This window comes from Syngnathoides biaculeatus, chromosome 10, assembly GCF_019802595.1.
Source record: "Syngnathoides biaculeatus isolate LvHL_M chromosome 10, ASM1980259v1, whole genome shotgun sequence".
In the NCBI taxonomy this organism is placed as follows: Eukaryota; Metazoa; Chordata; class Actinopteri; order Syngnathiformes; family Syngnathidae; genus Syngnathoides; species Syngnathoides biaculeatus.
The window spans coordinates 12,901,428-12,924,540 of NC_084649.1; the positions used below are offsets into that span (position 1 = coordinate 12,901,428).

Genomic DNA, 23,113 nt, shown 5'->3' on the forward strand with positions numbered 1-23,113 from the left:
ATTTTAGAATGTTTATAAGGATGACACTTGGGCTTTAATCTTCTGTGGCATAATTTCAGAGTAATTGCGTACGCCCACATGACAAAACGTAGCAAAAATCTGTGTTTTTTCTCTCTTAAAATTTTGGCAAAGTTTTTCCTACAAATAGCAGCTTCATTCTCAAAAGTTTCAGAGTTTGAGGTGAGGCCTTAAATACATCCCTAGGTGTGCCGTCAATTCACGAATATGTTGTCAGTTAACCTATCAGGAGCTTCCAAAGCCATGACCTCATCATCTGGGCGTTTCCACATTGTTTAAAGACAGTACTTTTTTGTATGTAAACTTCTGACCTCAAAGAAAAAATTCTGCAAGAAATCCTCTCTCGGCAGCATAGTGAAGTGAACGATTAGACCGTTAGCTTCACAGTTCTGAGGAACAAGGTTCAAATCCCGGCCCCACCTGTGTGGAATTTGTATGTTCTCCCCATGCCTGTGTGGATTTTGTCCAGGCAATCTGGTTTCCTCCCACATCCCAAAACCATGCAACATTAATTGGACACTCGAAATTGCCCCAAGGTGTGATTGCGAGTGTGACTGTCGTATGTCTCATTGTGCCCCGCGATTGGCTGGCAACCGGTTCAGGGTGTACCCTGCCTCCTGCCTGACAACATCTGGGATAGGCTCCAGCACTCCCGCGACCCTCGTGAGGATAAGCGGTTCAGAAGATGAATGGATGGATAGATGGATGGAAAATGTCATTATTGTGGCATTTAACAAAATTAAATAACTTTGGTAATCCTGACTGACCTGAAAGAGGTGTTGAGTCTGATTTGACTTCAGACATCCATCCATGCTTTTCTTAGCCGCTTATCCTCACGAGGGTCACGGGATTGCTGAAGCCTATCTCAGCTGTCAACGGGCAGGAGGCGAGGTACACCCTGAACTGGTCGCCAGCCAATTGCAGGGCACACGGAGACAGGCAACAGTCGCACTCACAATCACACCTAGGGGCAATTTAGAGGGTCCAATTATTGTTGCATGTTTTTGGGATGTGGGAGGAAACCGGAGTGCTCGGAGAAAACCCACGCAGGCACGGGGAGAACACACAAACTCCACACAGGCGGGTCCGCGATTGAACCCGGGACTTCAGAACTGTGAGGCCAACGCTTTACCATCCACCGTGCCGCCCTTGACTTCAGACAGTGAGACAAAAAAAAAATGTTTTTGAATTCCATGTAAACTTTGGGCTTCAACTGTAAGATCATCAATCAAATGTAAATCTCAAACAAAACAAACAGAAAAATCACTTAGCTCTGTATGGGGGGGATTGCCCCCTAAACTTAATTCGTAATTGGTTGAGCCACCCTTACCTGCAGCAATTGAAAGCAAATATTTTCTATCAATGAGTCCTTAAAGTCTCAGTGGAGACATCATGACCCACTCTTCCTTGTTGAATTGCTTTAAAAACAGTATGAACAGCCTTTTGAAGGTCATGCCACAGTATTCCAATCAGATTCAACACTATTCAACTCCAAAAGCTTTCTTTTTATATTTTTTAAGGCCATTCAGAAGTGATCCTTGCTGGTGTGTTTGGGATCATTGTCATGCTGCAAAACTCGTGCGCTTTAGTTTGAGGTCACAAACTGATGGTTAAACATTCACCTTCAAGATTTTCTGTAAAGAGCAGAATTCATGGTGCCATCGATCGCAGCAGGTCACCCAGGTCCTGAAGTAGCAAGCGACCCCATCACACAATCAACACTGTTACACATTTGGTTGGGTGTTTCCTTTTCTGAAATGCTGTGCTGTATTTACTCCAGATGTAATGAGACACACACTATCCAAAAAGTACAACTTTAGTCTCCTCTGTCTATATGATGGCATTGAGATATTTGAAATCGTTTTCAATCGAAATGTGAAAGCTTGAAATTGATCTCACCATCGGTAAGGGGTGGTGCCCCTAATTAAGCCGCTTGTTGCCTGCTTGCATCGTGACGTGTCGGCGGTAGATTCTGGGCTCGGCTTGTCTAACGTTGTGTCGCAGTGACACGACCTCGAGGTTCTTTTGTAGACGACGGGAAGTTGTTCCAGGGCAGCGGAGTCGGCGACGCATTCGGACCGCGCTGCTTCGAAGGAGACCTCATGGGCTGCGGCATCATGTTTCCACGTGACTACAGCCACGAGAGCAGAGGTGAGCCGGTTTCCACTCCCGTCCAACAGACGGTTCGTCCTTTCAATTGTCTGACTTTTTCTTAACGGCTTTGTTTAGATGATGCGGACGACTGGGAGCCGGACGCGTTTCCACGGCCCAGCGAGGTTCAGAACGACTTGTACATGGGCAATGATGATGATGATGATGATGATGATGAAGAGGTAGAGGAAGACTTGGAAGGAACCAAGGTCACGGTGAGTTGCTGCCAGAACTGAAGCCAGGAACCTCTTGCGTGTGACAATGCTCATTGTTGTCCTTGCTGTCCATTCGCGCCAGGTGTTCTTCACCCGGAATGGAAATGTGGTGGGACGCAGGGAGGTGGTCTTGCCAGCGGGAGGTTTCTACCCTACTATCGGCATGATGAGCACCGGGGAGAAAGTCAAAGTGGACCTGCACCCGCTCAGTGGCTGAACACCACCACCTCATCGTCAACAGGCTGCTGCACGTTGCTTGTTGAAGTCACGTCAGGATAGAACTGTGGCCTTCCCATGCTGTAAGAGTCAAATAACTTTGATTCCAAATGATCCGAATGTATATTTTTATTGAAGTTGTAATTCAGGTGTGTCCAAGCTGTTTCCTCACTTTGACATCTTCACTTTATTGAACACACAATTTATCAGTGTAAGTAAACATATGCAAAGCATTTACACACACACACACTCACACACACACACACACACACACACACACACACACACATATATATTATTTATAGTGCATGAAGTCAAGGATTTTGTTTTCCATATTTTTGGCTAAATCCCACAAGAATACATCCCTGCACTGAGCACAGTAGAATCCCTTCTCCGCCACGGGAACCAAATATAGAGCATTCTGGACCAAGATGACCTCAACGCTGCACCTTACCAAGTGATTGGTGTAAAAAAAGGAAGCAAGAGATGATGAGGAACTTCCTCTTTTCTTCTCCTGACTTGCCACCCAGTGTAGAAATATTGTAGTACAATGCAGGCAAACTACATATTAATTGAACTCTATGGCACAGGGTGCCCAAAAAATGGAATTGTCGGCTGCAATGGCCCCCATGCTGTAGTGTGGACACCCCTGTTTTTGATACAATCACAAAGTGCGATGTAGATTTTAATATACAAAAAGAAAGAACAAACACGGCACAGTTAGCATTTGTCTGCCGACCCTTTACGCTGCACGTCCCATAAACCGTGCATTAGCGACACTTAGTGGTGAGAGTCCTGAAGTGCAGTGATGGCCTGTAAATGTATCAAGTTTCCCAACCTTAACTTGAGCCCAGGCACATATGGTATTTGTGAATATTTTCTCAGCACATCACCAAACAAAAACGTAATAGAAAATAATTCAATGTAAAAATGAATTTCTTGTCCCGATTTACTGACGCATTTTACTTTGTGTGAAATCTTCCCCCAAGTTGAAGACAAAGCTATTATTCTGAAGTTAATTGAACCTTCTGCCATTTATTGGAAAATAAATTGCCAGTAAATGCTACACCTGTCTTGTCATGTCGCAAATATTCAGCCAAAATGATTTTCAGATAATTGCATCGTTTTCTGCAACCTGATGAGCTCTCTCAGAAGTGTGCTGAGGCATAATGGTTGGGAAACACATCATTGTGGCCATTAACTCTAATTTTTGAGCCCAAAAAAATTTTGTTTCACAACAATTTGGTGTTTGAATAATTTTTCCCCTTTTTGGGGGGTGTTACGTCACTCAGTTCAATCTGTTATCATAATGCACAACATTTTGATCGCTACAAGATGAAATGCTGAAAGGGAATACATTTTCGATGGAAGGATATTTAATGACCAAAAATGTCTACAGTTTAAATGTTTTTGTGACAATGAAGCCATAACTATGATTTGTTGCTCTCAGGTGTATTTAAATATCAAAAATGATCATCTTTTTATCGATTCAAGTCAGAGATTTCCATTGCTTTGAGTCATGTTTTGGGCGGGTGAGTTAATTCTGTTCTCATAGTTTAGGATTACTGTTCGTTACACTAAGACGTCCAATCTTCACTTGTACTTCCTTTTACAGTAGTAGATTTTCCTTGCCTCAATTCTATTCCTCCTCAGAAAGAAAGAAATGTGTAATCTCCTCTCCCATGTCAAAAATACAAATATTTGGTTCACTTAACACTAAATTGAGCCTCGGTGTGAATTTGAGGTCGGATCCGTCTTGTCTGTGACCTCAAATGGCATAAGCAGTGTATGTCACAATGAATTTTCTTCAAAATATCCGGATCTGAGGAGCCAATCAGAGCATCCTGACCAAAGTGCCTGCATGTTTTGGATTAATATAAAGAACGTCCCATGGCCGGCCGGTTGTGCCTTTTAACCCTCACCTGGTTATTTCAAAACAATGAAGTGCCTTTCCTCATTAGCCAAGTGTAAAGCAATCTGATGCAAGCCAAAAATGTTCCACAAATGTTATTTTCACCTAAATGTTTGGAATGTGTAGTTTTTGACATTTTGCTGGTGCTTTTTAGGTATATTTTCTATATTAAATTTAAGTCTTATCCTGTATCCATGTGTTTGTCTTAATGCTACAGTTCCCATGTGCAACACATTTTACATTTAAAATGGAGTGGCGCAAGAAGGCAATTTAAGGTGGATGAGTCGTCATTTTGATTCGGTCGTGGTTCTTCCCATATAATTCAAGCTTTGTTGGGAAAATTTCCCCGTCTGCGCTGAAACTTATTTTTACCTTTGAGTTTAGTTTTGTAATACACAAAATAGCAACAAGGGAAAAATATGACTGATTTTCTAACATTTTATTACTTTAACAACTTAAAACTACTAAAATTGAATTAATGATACAAGTTATTTAAAAACAAGAAACCATATTTTCAGTGGCACATTTTTAAACTAAAGGTTTTGAAGGGGTTTCACAAAACCAAATGTAAAAAAAAAAAAAAAACTACATCAGGATTTATCTTTTTGTGGCAGTCAGAACATTTCAAGAGGATCTTGACATGATTTTCCAAAGACTAAAAGTAACGTTACACAAATGTTTCAACTTCAAGATATCCAATAAGGCTATGTAATATGGCAACAGCGTAGTTTAAGGATTTCAGCAATGAAAAGGCTTTTCAAAGCAGTTGCACATTTGTCGACCTGAGTTTTGTTTCCAGTCATCCAAATTAATGTTAGCACAGTTGGAGAGTAATGAAATATTTAACTCCTGTTCCAGTACAGTCAGGAGTGACACAATTGTCAAAGCTAAAACCGTAAGGAAAACCAACTTGAGAAATAAAAGGCAGTTATTGCAACTTGTACAGAATGCTTTTTATAAGACAAATGGCGTTGATTACGAGGCGCTCTTCTAGTCATCGTCGTCATCGTCATAGCAACGGTTCCTCTTGATGAAGTCCTCCGCTGTCAGCTCCTCTGCGTCGCTCTCGTCTTTGTCCTCTTCCCAGAAGCCGACGTCCTGTGAGGCACGGTTCTGTTTGGGTCGTGCGGGCGGTGAGGGGGACTCCGAGATATCGGGAGAGATGCTGCGGGAGCCGTCCTCTGCTAACGAGCTTCTTTCTTGTTCACATCCTCTGCACTCGCTCTCCACCATCACCTCCGGGCTGCTTTTGTTTGCTTCTTCACCAGCGTTGTGCTCTTCCATCTCCTCTCTCTTCCTCTGCAGCTCCACTTTCTTGTCCTCCATTCTTTCTTGAGAGAAGCTCCTTTCCTCCAGAGAAGCTCTCCAATCCTGCAAGGCCTTCAGTGGCCGACGAGGCTCCCTGGGACTCGAGGTGGTTTCGGCGCTGGGCTGGGCAGCTATGGTGAAGGGCCGACTCCGCTCCCTAAGGGACGAGCTCCTCCTCAGGCTCGTAAGTTCAGCGCGCTCGGCGCTGTGGGACGAGGAACCCGAAGACGGCGACTCGTCCTCCGGGGGCCACTTGGCCCTCCAGGCCCGTCCAGTAGCGGCCCCCTCGACGACTGGGGTGCGCGAGCCCGGGCCGGACTGGGGCACGCCGGCGGGGGGCGGCCAGGCGATCCTCAACCTGCGGGTCTCGGCCGGCTTCTCTGCAGAGCCGGCGGCCGTCTGCATGCGGGTCTCCAGGTGGGCGGCCAGGTCGGTGACTTTGACTTGCGGTGACGCTTCTACAGTTGGGGTCAGCTGTTGGTCCGATGTGCTCTCCGCTGACTCGGCTCCGCTCCTGACTGCCGCTGTTTGTTCTTTGGGCTTCACCGCCTCCTCTTCGCCTTCATCGTCATCCTTGCGAGGCGCCCACAGCTCCTTGTGGGGCCGGTGGCCGAAGCCCTCGTCGTAGTTGCCCTTGGCTTTAAACAGCTGGCTGAAATGAGGCTTGCAGTACACGTTTCCGTGCAGGGAGGCAAAGTTGCCAAGGCTGAAAAAAACAGAAGGCACATCAAAGGCATTAAAAAAAAAGTTGCACCGAGAACACTTTGGACAGGAGGGGCCGGGGGGGAGGGGGGGGGGACCTGAGCGTTGTGCTGCAATGGATGCAGCGGAAGCAGCTCTTGTGGTAGATGTGCTGAAGAGCCGCCAGCCTCTCCAGAGGATACACCGTCTTCTGACAAGCAACGCACGTCTCCTTGACTGGAGGGCAGAACTTCTAAACTCACACAGAGACACAACACACATTGGCAACGTATAGCATACTTTCTTCTGACTGACAGCTGGACTGCTCGACTCACCCTGGATGGTTTCGAGAGCTCGCTGCTGGTATCCCCTGAAACGTCCAAAAATGCCAACTGTTTTATTTCATTTGACACCGCAGACCAAAAGTTAGCTTTCAGGTGAAAATTCTGAAGAGGCCTAACATGCATGACGTTAGCTAGCAGCACATTTAGATGCTCGCTCACGAGTTACTAACAGAAAAAAAAAAAAATCATCACGCATTTGATTCCACAAACATTTTCAAGAACATCCAATTTTATGTCTATGACTTGTAGTCTCTGTATGCGTTACAACTAACTGATGACACTATGCCGCACTTAGTGGCCACTTCGCTGTCGGAAGTGAGACAATATCGATCAGTTGTTAAGTACCGTATTTTCCGTCCTATAAGGTGCACCGCGTGATAAGGCGCACCTTCAATGCATGGCCCAACCCTAATGGGTTAACCCATTCGTGGGCAGCGTTCCATTTTTGGGGCATCATGATTTTCACGCATTATATCCTTCAGTATATCAAAATATTTAAGTGTTCTAATCAGAAGCCATAATTTGGTATCAGTAGGATAACTCTTCGGTCAAAGTTAGCACGGAGTTATTTCCCTTTCCTTCCTGACCCAACATGGCTGCCTCAAGTACACATGGTGCGTTTTTCCAAGAGAAGAAAGGGAGAAAGGTCAGTATGCAACCAAGTTTGTCTTCAAAATGCTAATCCATCAGTATTATTAACACGTGAGCGGCTTTCTAGAATAAGAATTAATAAACATATCTCTCATATGTACCACTTCACAGAACTGATAACATACCCGTCCCAGTTTTGGGACGCTGCCCACGAGAGGGTACATCTTTTTTGCCCTTTGTTTTATGCGTTAAAGAAGTGTTATTTCCTTGATTGTGGCCTGTTAGGAGACTTTTATCTCAATAAGGCAAAAAATTTACACCCTGCCTATGCATTATAAAGCGCATAGAATAGATGCTACAGTAGAGGGTGGGGTTACATTATGCATCCATTAGATGGACCCATATATATAACCGTTGTCTTTTGAGAAAATGAAAGGCTTTTAGGTGCGCCTTATAGCGCGGAAAATACGATAATCTTGGGCTTAAGATGTCAAAATGTGAACAGCACTAAGTTTCAGTACTGTTTCAATACTAAGTTTAATTTAACCTGGAAATGTAATACTTGATACACTGATCATTGTGAATTTTGCTGTTCAAGAACGAACACATTCAACAGTTAAGTGCCGTTTAGATTCGTCAGAACATTTCACCCAATGGCCTTTACTTTTTCACGCTTACATTCAAACTATTAAATATTGCTTATGTTGGTAAAAGTCAAAGTTGATTTCCTCACGCACGCTCTACGTGAAAATGAAGTACTGCTGTATTTGTCCTCGTGAGATTTAGGGACACTACTGGTTTTTGACATGAATGACTTCGTTTGAGTTTGAATACTCGTCGCTCCTCCTGTGAGGTACTACAATAATAACTGCCACTTTGCAAAACGGGAATGAATCGAACAACAAAATAATTCACACGGCCAGCAGACACCGTTTGACTAGTTGGAGCACTGTGTGCTCAAGATCAATCCAGTTTCACCCCCTTTGCTAGTTATAAATAGCGAGTGCCTTGCGTAATAGAAATAACACCAAAGTTTTAGTTTTAATTTACTGTCATCTCGAGCCAATCCAGTCATTGACTCACCATTGCATTCGTGTACAGGCGTCACTTTCTGAATTGCTGACAGAGAAATCTTGGAGGGAAGCACTTCTGGCGTCGCAGCCTGGAGTCAAGGGGGGAGCAACACAATGGCTGTTATGTACACAAGTGTTGTAGTAATCACAGACTGAACATGTGAAAGGGGAGGTCGTGATCAATCAATACGCAGACACACAATCGCGCCTCCATTTGCCAAAGTTCACAGACAATCCGCTAAATACGGAACATCACATGACTACATCCAGACGACGAGTAAGCGGACTTCCTGTGTATCCTGCGAGATTGAGCGTAACTATTTTGACGACAGGATACTTGGAAACCCAAATTACACCTGGTGTCTTTGGAGAAAAAGTTCAATCATTCTAATTATTTAAAATACAAATATATATATATATATATATATATATATATATATATATATATATATATATATATATATATATATATATATAAACAGGAATGAAGTCTAAACATCAGATAATGTCATCTTTTGTAACTCAAGAAAAGATAAGTGAAACGATAGTGGGGATGCTATCTATTCCCCAGGACAGTGCCCCAGAGAGTCCCAAGGGGAGGAGCGTGGGTATGGGAACGCCCAACTATCAGCCCCCCACCCAGTGCGCCCCCCCATCATCAGAGGGCAGTTTGCCCTTAGTGACAGGTGGATAGCTATATTTCAGAAACACATGCCAAATGTTGTTATATGAAAACAATACGGGTGAGATAAATGACTCGTTCTATCAAATGACTACTAGTGGACTATAAAACCATGTCAAAAGATTTTTCTTTTGGAATCATTTAACCACGTTTCAAAAACTAAATAGCAGAGCAATGCTAAAATCACATACATCCAACTAGGGGGGAAAAAATGTATAAAATGCTGGAAACATTTTAAGGTGGTTTGTATCATTGTACAGGTACAAGTGCAAATGTTTGGCTAGAGTTTCATTATACTGGTCTAATTTCCTAATTCTGATGAGGACACCCATAGGTACTTCATAGTGATATTTATTCTTATCTAGAATGTATATACTTTATGTAACAGGAGAGGAGATCCTTCTTTTACTCACAGTTTTAGCGCTGCTTTGTTTGGAGACAGCAGCCGAGTATTTGGCCAGCTTCTCTCTCAGTGACGTCTTCTCCAGTACACGGTCACACACTGATGGCGCACGACACGTAAAGTTCACGTTCATTCTTAGCTGAAATCTCAAATAAATGGCAAATCTCACCCGAGGTTTGGTCCATATCTTCTGACGAAGTACTTAGTAGCATGGACCTGGAACCCTGGATGAAACAGAGGAGAATGATGATTGAACATGGCCACCGGCCTCCTCCCTTGACCTTAACGCTAAATTCAATCAGTGCACTTGTTTATCAGCTTATCATTACTCACAGGCCACTTCCGCAAAAGCCATGCACGCCTTCCTGTCTTTCATCGAGATCATATTGAAAATGTTACGCTCCCATAAAGTCTAGATGCCAGTTTCTATGTGTAGCGCGTGTCACTTTTGGGAAGCGAAGCATAAATGATCGTCAAGACGATCCCACGAGAGCACGGTGAGAAAAGGAATCAAGTGAGCGAACAGACGTCGGAATGACAAAGCAGCCCGAGGTCAGGAATGTTCCCACATTCCTCTTTTGGCCAAGGTGAGCTCTTGATTGATTGTTTTGGAAATACACAATGAAAACATTCTCTAAAAGCATTAGATTACTTGCTACAAAACCGTCAATTATAGTTTCGTTTTGCAAGAGTGGAAACAGGGCTGACAAACTTTGTGGCGATGCTGAAGTGACAACATATGTTGGCCATATCTGAGTTGGCAACATTCCATTCAAGCGCAACCACAAGCAGACATTTAGTCATCAAACCTTTGACAGTTTCAGCAAAAGCTCCTTGAATTGCAAAATTATTTGTATGCTGGTTAAGTTTTGGTTGTGTTTTTGTTTCTTTAATAGGCAACTCTTGGGTGGGAAAAAAACAAGTTACAAAAACAACGAGAGCCGCCACACCCCAAGCGATTGAGCTGGAACAATAGTGGGAAATAATACAACCCGCTACGCACACCCGCAAACCAGGCGACCGGCCCCCTGGCACATATACCAACTGCAACAGAAAAACTGCGACTCCTGGTGTTCTTATCAGAAAACAGCGTTTTGAGGCGTCAAATATACAGTACGGTGGTGTTTTATTTGACCGCAAACTACGTGGCCCAGTTGTCATGGAAGAAGCAGAGCAATGACACCCATTCACTGACTGCACTGGACTTTAGCATTTTCCCAACACTTTACTTTTCCAACCACATTTCCAAATGAAAGTATACTCTGATGTGAGATGTTATTTTTGATTGGCCGGTACATAATTGGCGTTGTGACGCGGTCCATCTGTGATTCATATTTTCACTCATTATAATAAATTTCCCCATTCTCCATGTTGGATTTCATTTTCTTAGCTAACAAACGAATGTGACGATAAGTCAGCATCTTTACTGTTTTATGTTTTGTTTTTTTTTATGATTCACTGAAGATATGTGTTATTCATTCACAAAGTACCAAGAGATGTTCACCTTTACTGGGGTGTCGTCTGTCTTCTCAAACCTCATCTTCAGATTATTCAGCGGCACTCTGGGCTTTTCATAGGAGGCGCGGGGACTAGTCGGAACTTGTTCGTCGAGATTTTCGGGTGCTTCGCTGTGTGTCGGCACATCGTTCTCCATCCCCCCCTCTTCTTCCTCTTGCGGAGCAGCTGGAGGCGTGACGACAGGATCGGCGGCGGGTGCGCTCGGTGGATCCTCCTGAGGAGGCTCCCAGGCCACCGGGCTCTCCGGAGGAGGGGGCTGCTCGCTGACAGAAGCCGGCCTCGTCAGGACCGTGGTTGTGCTCTGATTGTGTATGGGCGCGGAGATAAATGGGGTCTTGTCCTGATGACCGACGTTCCCCGCTTGCTCCCAGCGCTTCTTCAAAGCGCTCAGGTTAGTTGAGCGCTGAGAGGAAGATGCACTGTTAAAGCCCTGTAAGACAACGCAGAAAACGGAAGTGAAAGGTAAAATTCAACAGCGTGAACGCTCACTCTTGCTCACTGAGTACTGCGCCCTTGCAGGGAAAAGACTTTTAAAGGGAATCCTAGAATCTGCTCACTTGGCTGTTGATCCATTAACACAACAGCTGCTTAGAAAAACGAGTGCAGGAAATACTGAAGATGTCTTTGCTAAATACGCTTGAGGCAAAACGAATGGCCTAAGACGAATCTAACAGGGCTGAGCATGCGTGCCGCATTCCATTGTGAACAACAACTTCACTCTTACGAAGAAAACGCACTAAGGAGAGCTCGCTGTCCACCATTCATGCAAATAATAAAGCATGCGGTGAGGCGGACAAGACAAAGCAGAACAATGGGAGGAAGGCCGGTGGCAGCTGCGTGACCTTCAAAAACTTCCCCAATTGTGATAGAAGAGTGACACATTAAAGAAAAGAGGATCTGAACAAGGGCGACAATCACACACACAAAACCATGAATCTCGCTCAACTTTTGCAGGTATGCTTGGCCACTTCTAAACAGATAACCGGAATCATATTGTTAAATCCGAAGAAAAATGCGACTTGACATGACAATCAATTGTTTCTGCTCTCCATCCATAAGGAACCAGAAATTACCCAAATAACAAAACAGCAGCAACAGCTCGGGAACAGACAATTGGATACATAAACAAAAGCAGAACAACACTAACAATCACTGCCATTGTGTGGAAAGTCCAATATGAAGGAAAGTGAATGGAAAGAGACAGAGCAAAAAAAGAAATAAGTCAACCTGTGGAAAAAACAGCCAGCGAGGTGTGTGTGGCAATGTCCTCTGCTTGGTCTTCTACAGATGAGTACTAGGTGGAAGTGTGCCAGATGTTAGCCACCAGACTAAATAAGCTCCCGCGACTTGGTCCAACCCCTCTGACACCAGGAAAGAGTCAGAAAGCCCAGCAAACTGGAGCAGGAAATGATACACACGGAGGGAAAGTTAACTCTTTGTCTACTATGCACTCAGTGGATAGAAAAGTACTTTATTCCCACCATGTGCACACAGGGCAGACCCCCTACATTAAGAGGGCTCTTAAATGGGAATATCCGAGTCTGATGTGGCTCAATGTTTCCATCTAAATGACACAATCGCCTAATAGATAAGCAAGTCTGTGCACACAAGAACTTGATGCTCCAAATGAGGCAATATACTGGAGTGTTTCGCAAATGCTGCTCCACCGGGAAATTGTAGTGGCCCACAAGTACGTACTTGACAGTGTAAAATACAGCCATATCTTCAGTGTTTCTCCCAGTATGTTTACACAAAGACGATTTAGCAAAAATAGTAGTTTTGTTTGGGGGGGGGGGGCTGCATTTTTCACATGGTTTTTGTTTTGACAAAGTTGCCAAAATAGAGCCCATTCATTTGAAAACCGGGACAGAACGCAAATGAGGACAGCGTATAATATTTGACTCTCTCAATTACCCATGACAGTCACAAATACTAAGACCTCTCAATATGATCCATTAGTTTCATACCACTGCAAATGAATACCAAAATAATTAACTTTATACTTAATAATAATTGAGTGTTATTATCTTTATAATAAGTTGGCTTTTATGTTCAAACTCAGCGTGGAACAACCTTGAGTAACATCATGCACACTGTGATGACAAAATAAATATTCTGCTATCCTGGCCGATCAATGATATCGATGAGCTTTCAAAAAAATCATCCCTCTGTGGCCCCATGTTATGCCTCTCATTTCATTTAGAGGTCTCTTATTTGAAAATTTGTCCTGCTGAGACAGGAAAAGGCATGATGAGCGAATAGTGTGTCAATCATTTGCCCTACACACAAACACGCACACACGCCGCAACACTGCTGGTGGTACACCCAGCCCCACGCAAACTGTTTTTGGGACGAACTATTTCCCTCAAGTTAACAACAAAAGTTACAAAGAAGGAAATGGGACAGCCCAGGAGACAAAACAAGGGTTAATCTTTGGCCATTGCGTGTGACGTTAGTGAGGGGCTTTGGGCAGCGATATGGGAGATAAGCGTGAACTCAAGCTACATTCAAATTTTGCTAGCGGTGCAAAAACTGCAAACGCAACCTTTACTTAGAACATTTTGTTTATGTATTAATAGTTTCATGTATAGATCTTTGTTACAGTTGCAGTTGTTAAACGTGCTCTTGAAATAAAAGCTGAGTTGTAAAGCCAAAATATTCAATAAGCTCTTGTATTTGTATCATATTATGCTAGTGGCCATTTTTTTTTTTTTTTTTTTTACATTTTTCTGATGCCGAAAGAGCCGCCTTTCCTGTTAAGATGAGATGAAACACAAATGTTACCTAAATGTCTTTAAACTGGAATTCATTCTCAGGGGAAATTCAAGACATGCTTCACTGAGGGTGTACAGCTACACCTCAAATTCGAATATGGTAGAAAAGTTCATTTGTGTCAGTACTCATACATTTTATGTATGTTTATTAAAAACATGGGAAAATTCCTGACTAATCCTGACATTAAAATAATTATCACAGTTTCTAACTGTTTTTTGTACGTAATACACCGGTTCCTTTGGATGATGAGTATGAGGTGTGTTTGCTCTATGTACGCTATAATCATCAAAATTATACTTTTTCTTTAAAATCCTTAAATATTTCCCTGCATTCAGTTGAAGACAGAAGTTTACATACACTGTGCAAAAACACATTCATTTTTGTCTCACTGTCTGAAGTCAAATCAGACTATACCTCTCCTGTTTCAGATTAGCCAGGATCACCAAAAATAGTTAATTGTTAAATGCTGCAATAATAGAAAGAAGGGCAGCACTGTGGTTCAACTGGTAAGGCGTTGGCCTCACAGTTCTGAGGACCCGGGTTCAATCCTGAGCCCGCTTGTGTGGAGTTTGCACATTCTCCCCATGCCTGCGTGGGTTTTCTCCAGGGATTACGGTTTCCTCCCACCTCCCACAAACATGCAACATTAATTGGACACTCTAAATTGCTCATAGGTGTGATTGTGAGTGCGGCTGTTTTGTCTCTATGTGCCCTGCGATTGGCTGGCAACCAGTTCAGAATGTACCCTGCCTCCTGCTCATTGACTCCAGCACTTCCCGCGACCCTCGTGGGGATAAACGTGAAAAAAAATAGATAGATGGATGGATGGATGGATGGATGGATGGATAATAGAGAGAATTTCATATTTTTTAGGATAAAAGTTTACAAACATTTATTTAGTATCGAGCAGCATTTCCTTTGACCTGCTTGACTTGGGTCAAACGTTTTGGGTAACATCCCACATGTACTCTTGATGGAATTTTGGCCCATTCCTCCTGACAGAACTGGTGTAACTGAGTCAGGCTTGACGCACATCTTTTCAGATCTGTCCAAAAATTTTCAATGTGATTCAGATCAGGGCTTTGAAGATGATGACCCCGCCAAGACATTGACTTTGTTATCTTCAAGCCACTTTTGAATCATTTTGGTAGTATGCTTAGGGTCATTGTCCATTTGGAAGACCCATTTATGCCTAAGTTTTTGCTTCCTGGCTAATAGCTTGAGATGTTGCCCTAATGCCTCTCTGTGCAATATTCTTTCTTCATGATGCCATCCTTTTTTATGAAGCGGTCCAGTTCCTGCTGTTGCAAAACATCCCCAAAAAATGAAGCTGCTACCTCCATGCCTCACTGTTGCTTTGGTGTTCTCAGGTCTATAAACGTCCCCTTTTTTCCCCCCCAGATGTAACATTGGTCATTATGGCCAAACGGCTCTCAGTCTCTAGCTGTCTTGGTTGCAAACTATAATTTGACTTTTAGGATTAATGGGTTCATTTCGGTCAGCGCCCTTTCAGCTCATATCAGTACAGGACTCATTTCACTGTAGCCAATGACACTTTACCAGCTTCGTCCAGCATCTTCACAAGGTCTTTAGCTTTTGTTCTGGGGTTGAGTTGCACATCTCAGACAAAAACATGTTCATCTCTGGGACAGAGCCTGTCTCGTTCCTGAGGGGTGTGATGGTTGAACATTCACATAATGTTTATACTTACATGTGCAATAATTGTTTGAACAAATAAACAAGGCACATGAGAGCATCTGGGCACATGAGAGCATCTGGAAATTGCACCCAAGGCTGAGCCAGAATTGCGGAGCTCCACAATTCTCTCTGATATTCTGGCTGATTTCTTTTGATTTTTGCCATGAGTTCATACAAGGAAGCAGATTGTTTTGAAGTCTGGCCTTATCTACATCCCCCGGTGTGCCATCACTTAACCCATCAGGAGCTTTCAAAGCCATGACATCATCTGAGCTTCCCCATGTTTTTTCAATACATAGTAATTTTGTGTTTGTAAATGTTTGACTTAAAAGAAAATATAAAATTATTTAAGATATTTCCTCTCGCATCATTGTGGAATTTAACAAAATTAAATCATTTGGGTGATCCTGACTAACCTGAAACAGAAGAAGTTTAGTGTGATTTGACTTCAGTGAAATAAAAATATGTATGTCGACATCTGGGTTCAACTGTGTGATGCATCTTTATAATGGGTTTCACTTTTTGAACTAAGTTAAGATTTTGGCACTATCCTAATTTATTGAGTTGGACCTGGAAGTGTGACATCATGATGTTGGTCATGTCATTGTTTTCAGTTTCCTACATGTCCCACCCAATGTCATGCTTAAGCTGTACTTCTTTGTAGAATACTATTTTCCTATAAAGATTACAGATGTCTGTATTTTCGATTTCACACAAACAATACTTGCCAACAATCCTCGCAGTTCTTTTAATGTTGATGCGGGTTTCTTGGCAGCCTCCCTGATCACATTTCTTCTCGACTTAACACCGACTTTAAATGGAGGTCCAGGTGTGGGTAATGTCCCAGATGTGCCACATTTTCTCCATCTGTTAAAGGTCTTCATTGTGGACTATCGTGTACTTGTGGCACAAATACCTTGCCAATCAATCGTAAGATCTGAAGAGCTTTCAACCATAATCTCCCTTTTATGCCTTCTCCGCTTTGTGACCACAGCTTTTGCTTTATGATGCTCTCTGATAAACATCAGGAAATTTGTTAATGATATAGGCTAAATTTCAATTCAATAAGAATTACCATCCGTGTCATTGATTGATTACAGACTAACCCCCTAAATATAAGAGTGCTCATTCGGAGTATTAAGCAAAATGGATATTGCCATGTGGCCTCCCATTATCTGTCACTATTGATGCTGTCACATTTAGAATCAATAATGCTGACATCAGCCTTTAAGCTTCATGTCTAAACAACCGATGAAAATGTTTTTATCCTGTGTTTTGAACATTCTGCTACCATTTTTTTGGGGGGGATGAAGACCAATAACTCACAAAATTTCCTTAAAACAAAGCTCCTTGCTTTTTTTAAATAAATCAATAGATTACTATGTAACAGGACTGTGAATGTAATGTTTTAAATTGATGATTGGCAATAAAGGCAACATTTTTACTGATTGATGCACATACTAATTGGGTGAATGAATTCACCTGTAAATCTCGCTGAATTTGGTATAAAATATTACACCAATGCCCTGGTTTGTGGAACATGTTGGTTTCACTTTGCTAGCCATTACTAAAAACTGGGGAAAAAAATACCTTACTGGTTCTTCCATACCTAAGCTTTCCGACTGATTAAACACATGAAAATATTAAACGTAACAACCTACAGATATTTTTTGTAAGAACTCATTATTGTTGTCATATGCAGGTATGAACAAGTATTTTCCCAATTTCCTGTTGTCTATATTTAGAGTAACACGTTTCTAAAAGTTTTTTCCTCTTTACTAATTTATACAGAGGCCAATTATATATAAATGATTGCCTTATTGCAGTATTGGGATATTATCAATATCACTGATAAAATATTTGAACCCCAAATTTATGTCCGGAATTTTCTGTGTATGTGTTTTTTTTTTTTTTTTACCCCAAAAGTATTTTAGCGCCTTTTCTGAATTTATAAGACAAAAACAAGGCATTTGAACAAGTTTCACAGCTGGACTTTGACCTCTGGTTGCCACTTCCCAAACCCTAGCAACAGTTTATCCTTGAAATGTATGTATGTATGCATTGTGAGAACTTGTGTGTGCACATGACAGATGGTCTTTTTACACTGCTGATTTAATTTAGCAACAACTACGCCAGGAGACTTTTTTTTTTTAACGTCTTAACCATGTTGCATCTTTGAGATAGATACCTGTGTCTTACAAAAAGAGAGTAAACACTTAACTAAAATTGCTCAGAAAATGGATGGATTATTTTATTTCAGTTGAACAACTGAACTGAACTACCAAGAGACCACATAACACACAGCCACGTTACCTTGTTTTTTTCATGATATTGGCTGGTCAGTTATCCTTGTAATAATAGTAATAATCATTAGTCCAGGCTTGTTTAATTTGTCTTTCATTCAGACAAAGCTGCTAAAATACAGACAACACTAGAGACTATTGCAAGGGATTACACCGATTGAGGCCGGATTATGGGTTTGATAGCCTGCCCATTGGTACTGCTGGCCAATCAGAGGTCAGCCGGGACAAGACAATTTGCGAAGATTTGTGTTGATGGCATAATGGGTATCTCCCACTGTTTTTTTTTTTTTTGAACCGGGCATATATGACCAATCCAATTCAGTAAAGACAAGCCCTTTTATTTCGGTTCAAAGTTCAAACATCTATTGATGACTGAGCAGATAAACAATGGAACACCAAACTCCATGAAACCTAAAGGTCCTTAAATTTGAATTTAACCAAGGTTTTCTGGTGAAATAGGAAAAAAAACAAAGTTGGAGATTTAACTGTCAGTCATTTTTGGAAGATTTATCTACTCAGTGAGCAGATGAAGATTTAACTTGAAAAATGTATTTGGTGTAGTCTTTTTTTTTTTTTTAGCCACCACAAAATGGTGGCTGTAAGGGCAAAGTGTGATGATAACTTTAAAACAGAGGTCACAACCAATCCAACCAGTTGCTCCACCGTGCCGCCCAATGTGGCTAAGTCAAGTCAAAGAGAATAAGAGCAGAATGGAGTGTATAAAGATATATATATATTTTTTTTTTTTTTTATTTTTTTTACCTGAAATAAATTTCAAGTTGATCTTAGGGTGTTACAGTGTATCTGAAGCATCTGATTATGTACTTACCTCTTTTCGCTTACTTGAATTTAACTCCTCTGCAGCTTTCTGGTACCTTTTGGGGTCAGAAACAATACTTAGATCAGGTCTGCTGAAATCTTTTTTTTTTTATTTTTCAAAAATGAATCAACAAATTATTGTAACCACAGTCCATTTACTTTAATAAAGGGATTTTTTTTTTTTTTACAGCAGACACTAAATCCATATGAGACTGAAATGTTTTTGTTTACTCACTTGGAGAATCGCTCAGCAATGGCGTTGCTTCTTCCTCGCCCACTGACAAGCGACAACTCCTTTGCAGTGACACGCAACGACTGCGTCACCCACGACTTTCGACTGAATGGAGCGCTTTCCATCTTTGCAGCTACCTAAATTCCTAGAACACAATAAAACCGCTTGTCCTTATCCAGACTTTTGTGCCAAACCAAAAATAAAGATACAAAGTGATATTTTCCAATATGCATTCCTGTTATTGACGTGTTCAAACTCGTACTCCTGTACCGACTTGATTGCAACATAGAAACTGCAAAAATCTGGGCTGTTATTTTCGGAAGGCCAGCGCACGCTCTGCGGATTTAACTCACTGGCGGCTCAAAACCACACAGCTCAAAACAGTCGCTGTTTATTCTGACCCAACCGTATCATAACAGCAGCAAGACAGCGGATAACCCTCCATTAAGTTTTCTGTGTTTCGTGCAGTGGAGCTTTGAAAAGCCTAGGAATGAGTCTCACTCCCAGCCTTCACTGAGACCTCTAAAAATGATTTAGGAAAAAGACTGACGAGCCATGCTATGAAATAAATTTGGAAACAAATACTGAGTGTTGAGGTTTGAAATATTGTTTTTTGGTGCACCAATAGTCTCCAGATGTACACAAACATGATGCCTCAACTCATGGAAGGGACACAGAGACCTACTAAGAAACTGGAAACTATCAAGAATACTAGATTAAAATGGGAATACATTTTTGAAACACACTAAAAGAAGTAGTTTGTGCGATCATAAGCGTTGTCAGCATATTTAGCGAGATTTCTGCATAGTGAGCATTTAAACAATTTCCTACGAGCTTTTTTGTTGACGTTGTGAAGTATTTGCTGTGTTATCACCACAGTCTTAACATTGATTGCAATGAGGAGAACTATGATGACACCAGCAGAACAGGAAATGTAGCGGAATAACAAACTTTGTCCTGGCTGTCCGATAACAATGTAGCAACAAAAGTTACCAGATGCTTGCTGTCTGCCTCACATGTACCTTCAGGTAAACTACATGAATCCATCTTTCGTGAAAAATAGCTACATGGTCATCATTTGGTAAATACATTTGTTTTGGCTGCTCTGTACAATATGGCAAAAAAAAAAGGAATGGAATGCAAACCAAAAGTGAGTTCCATTTCATCCTTGAATTGAAAAATGCTTGTAAACTTGTAAATAAAAAATAATAAAAATTTATTATTTTTCAGGGGGACCTCTGGCCAATTGGAACATTAACAGAAATATTTATTAGTGTACATTGTGCAAAATCATTAAAAGACTTTGTAGTAGACTGTGACAAAAATTGAGCTGAAGTCAATGGTAAAAATTCCACACAGGAGAACAGTCCCCAATCTTTTTTGCACCACAGACCGGTTACATTTCAACACAAATTCTGATGGACTAGCATTGAAACAAACAAAAACTAAAGATTAAAAATTAAATGTATTTGTTATAGCTAGTTGGGCCCCAACGTATGTTTTGGGTTTTTTTTCCCCGAGCCGACCGGTCTCATCTTACCGCCTTGTTGGCCAGATATTTCCCTGCTCCACAGAATGTTATAGTCCACCAAGAGCAGCAGATGAACGGGTTCAAAGTCCTGTGCATAAAGGCCGAGGAATATGAGAAGCCACAAATCCACGATTAGGCACCTACAAGCTTTAAATGTCTATACGGGGCAGTAAAGTCAACTCTTCAAATAGTCAACTCATCGGTTCAACACTTTGTGCATTGTTCCTGTTCAAAACACAAATAAGTGCGATTACCAAAAAAATTGCCTATACTGTCTGGAGATTTGATGACGGCATTGGTTTCACTTCAATTTTTACTTGCTATGGGGTGCAGGGGATGATAAACACAAACAGAATTGCAGTAACTAGTCAGGCAGTTAAGATTGTTTGAAGTACACAAGGGCAGAGCATTTTACAGCTGATGTTAAATTCAAAGGTAACAAAGTAAAGCGGCACAAGTGTTTGATTTCTTTTCCAAGAGTGCTGGGCAAAATCCACCGCCAAGCACTGATTGACTTGATATCTGGGTCACCCGCTCTCTCCTTAACATGATCAAACAGATGACAACATATCGTGTGGACTTTGGACAAATTATTTTTAACACACGTATGCTGCTTGCAGTCCTGACAATCCAAACGAACATGCTTGTAACTTTATAGAGTCATTTGCTACATTCCAACACACCGGTTCATGTGTTTTATGAGGAATAGGTGTGTGATTACAGGGCAGTTGTGTGACAATATTAACAAGACATTAAGGTGTTGCGCTACAAAGCTCGAGCTGCTGAATGAGCAACGACATTAGCAAACTCATCTGAACTTGTATATCAAGTGAGATAACAGATTACTAAAGACAACACACACTACATTGTTAGGTCTTTACATCCTGTCTGGCCTAAAATGATGACGTTCTTTTGAGTCAGGCATGGTGTGACGTCATTCTGACGAAAGAAAAGGGAGTTCCCAAATTGGTGGCGCTTCAGCTCTTTTTGGCTGATAAAATATTTAGTGGCTTTCAGATCTGACGATTTTTTTTACACTAATGTGAAACATTTTAAAAAAAAGGGGGGAAGGGGGAGAGAAATATTAAAAAAACGGGGGGGGGGAGAAAGTGAGAGAGAGAGAGATAGTGAGAGAGAGAGAGAGAGAGAGAGAGAGGAGAGAGAGAGAGAGAGAGAGAGAGAGAGACAGAGCAGCCATCGTTTTACATTAGGTCTATTGAACTTTAACCCCAACTTATTCAAGTTATCCTTAACAAGTCACCACAGCACACTCAAATAAAGATGCACACACCTACTCAGAAGTAATAAAGAATACCACCGAAGAGGAAGCAGAAGATTGGATTCTTGAGACTTGACAGAACGTCTTATGACCATAACATCTGATTAAAATCAAAGAAATTTGCTTCTATTGCCCTCGATATACAGAACACGACTGTACATATCCATTTATTTGCAGGTGTATGTATAATAGTAGCTGGATTACCAAGTGTGATCCTATTTGAAATAATATTGTTCATCGCTAAAATGTGACGATAGTGTAGGCAAGCGGACATAATTAATAAGTAATTCATCACGAATGAGCAGCGAGGGGGTATTGTGACCACAGGAAATCTACCTATGATAACATAGGACTAATTGAGTACGAATTCTATTGAAATGTTTCAATTTTGTGTGTTTGTGCGCTGTCGTGTTTGAAGGTGTCTTACCTGTAGAAACTTCCGTGGAGTTTTGCCCAAACCTTGAGACACCTGACACTTGCCACAGCCTGATGTTTGGTTGCCAGATCCAGCTGATGCTTTTCATCGCTTCATGGTTTTTTACTTCGATTAAGGATATCTCGGCAACGGCAACAAGTGACGCTCACAGTCTGTCTTTGATGAAGGTTTTCCCCTTTTTAACCCGCCGATCGCAAGAGCCAATGTCATTGATGGTTTAATACCTCGCTCACACAGATAAAGCTGAGAATAACCATCCAACCTGGCAACATTGTCCAGACTGGGGCAGTTTAAGGTGGAGTGAAATGAAAGGTGTCACAGGAGTGGAGGACGCAGGTCATGTGATTTTATGCACCAATGAGCTTTGGTGTTACGTTACTTCTACCTGGGTCGGTTTTGTTTATTGTTCCGAGTCAGTCGAACTGCGTACCTATGTACAAAATACACTTGAGGTGCGTGAGAATACCACACAATCTTAGAGGATGTGGCTTCACGAAGAAAATACAGTAATGGGAAAGCAAGGAAAATCGTTTAAATTGTGATGTAGGCCAAGTAAAACGTATTTTAACGAAGCATGAACACGTCTACGCTATTAGGAGTCTTCTAAAAGTGATTTATAATGTTCATTTAGCAATTTCATCAGATTTATTTCACATTGTTTTCTGTATTTTAAACTACATATTTTCTGAATAATATTTTACGATGTTTGGAAAGGATTAATTGGACTGGATTTGCATCATTTCCCAAGGGAAGTATTACTTTGGTTTTCATGTGATTTGTTTAAAGTTATAAATCACGAAAAAAAAGTTCCACTGTATATCATTTGTGATATAAATCCTATAACTTGATTATTCCTGATTCAAATCAAGTTAGAAGCACGAACTCAATTAAAAAATGCTTTGTGTAACCCCTTCAATCAATGAAAAAG

General features: G+C 41.5%; 2 protein-coding genes across 6 annotated transcripts in view; one reads left to right on the top strand and one right to left on the bottom strand.

Moving 5' to 3' along the window:
• spryd3 (SPRY domain containing 3) overlaps positions 1-4,703 on the top strand; it is a 22,584-nt gene extending 17,881 nt beyond the window's left edge. For all 4 annotated transcript variants that reach the window (XM_061832845.1, XM_061832847.1, XM_061832849.1 and 1 more), the window contains exons 9-11: positions 2,050-2,169; positions 2,248-2,384; positions 2,467-4,703. In XM_061832845.1, the coding sequence (XP_061688829.1) occupies positions 2,050-2,169; positions 2,248-2,384; positions 2,467-2,601 (392 nt within the window). In that variant the 3' untranslated portion in view covers positions 2,602-4,703. The remainder of the gene's footprint in view (positions 1-2,049; positions 2,170-2,247; positions 2,385-2,466) is intronic.
• A 233-nt stretch (positions 4,704-4,936) lies between these two features.
• Positions 4,937-22,450, bottom strand: LOC133507629 (LIM domain and actin-binding protein 1-like). Of its 2 annotated transcripts, XM_061832885.1 has the most exons (11): positions 22,177-22,449; positions 20,480-20,558; positions 18,943-19,084; positions 18,718-18,763; positions 11,099-11,542; positions 9,764-9,818; positions 9,605-9,693; positions 8,520-8,598; positions 6,837-6,871; positions 6,621-6,754; positions 4,937-6,526 (listed from the first exon to the last, which is right to left on the bottom strand). In XM_061832885.1, exons 3-11 carry the CDS (start codon positions 19,062-19,064, stop codon positions 5,503-5,505), a joined length of 2,028 nt encoding a protein of 675 aa, XP_061688869.1. In that variant the 5' UTR covers positions 19,065-19,084; positions 20,480-20,558; positions 22,177-22,449; the 3' UTR covers positions 4,937-5,502. The 2 variants fall into 2 exon arrangements, with proteins under 2 accessions (XP_061688869.1, XP_061688870.1); XM_061832886.1 differs by lacking the exon at positions 20,480-20,558 and having other exon boundaries at positions 22,177-22,450.
• Between the last annotated feature and the right edge of the window lie 663 nt (positions 22,451-23,113).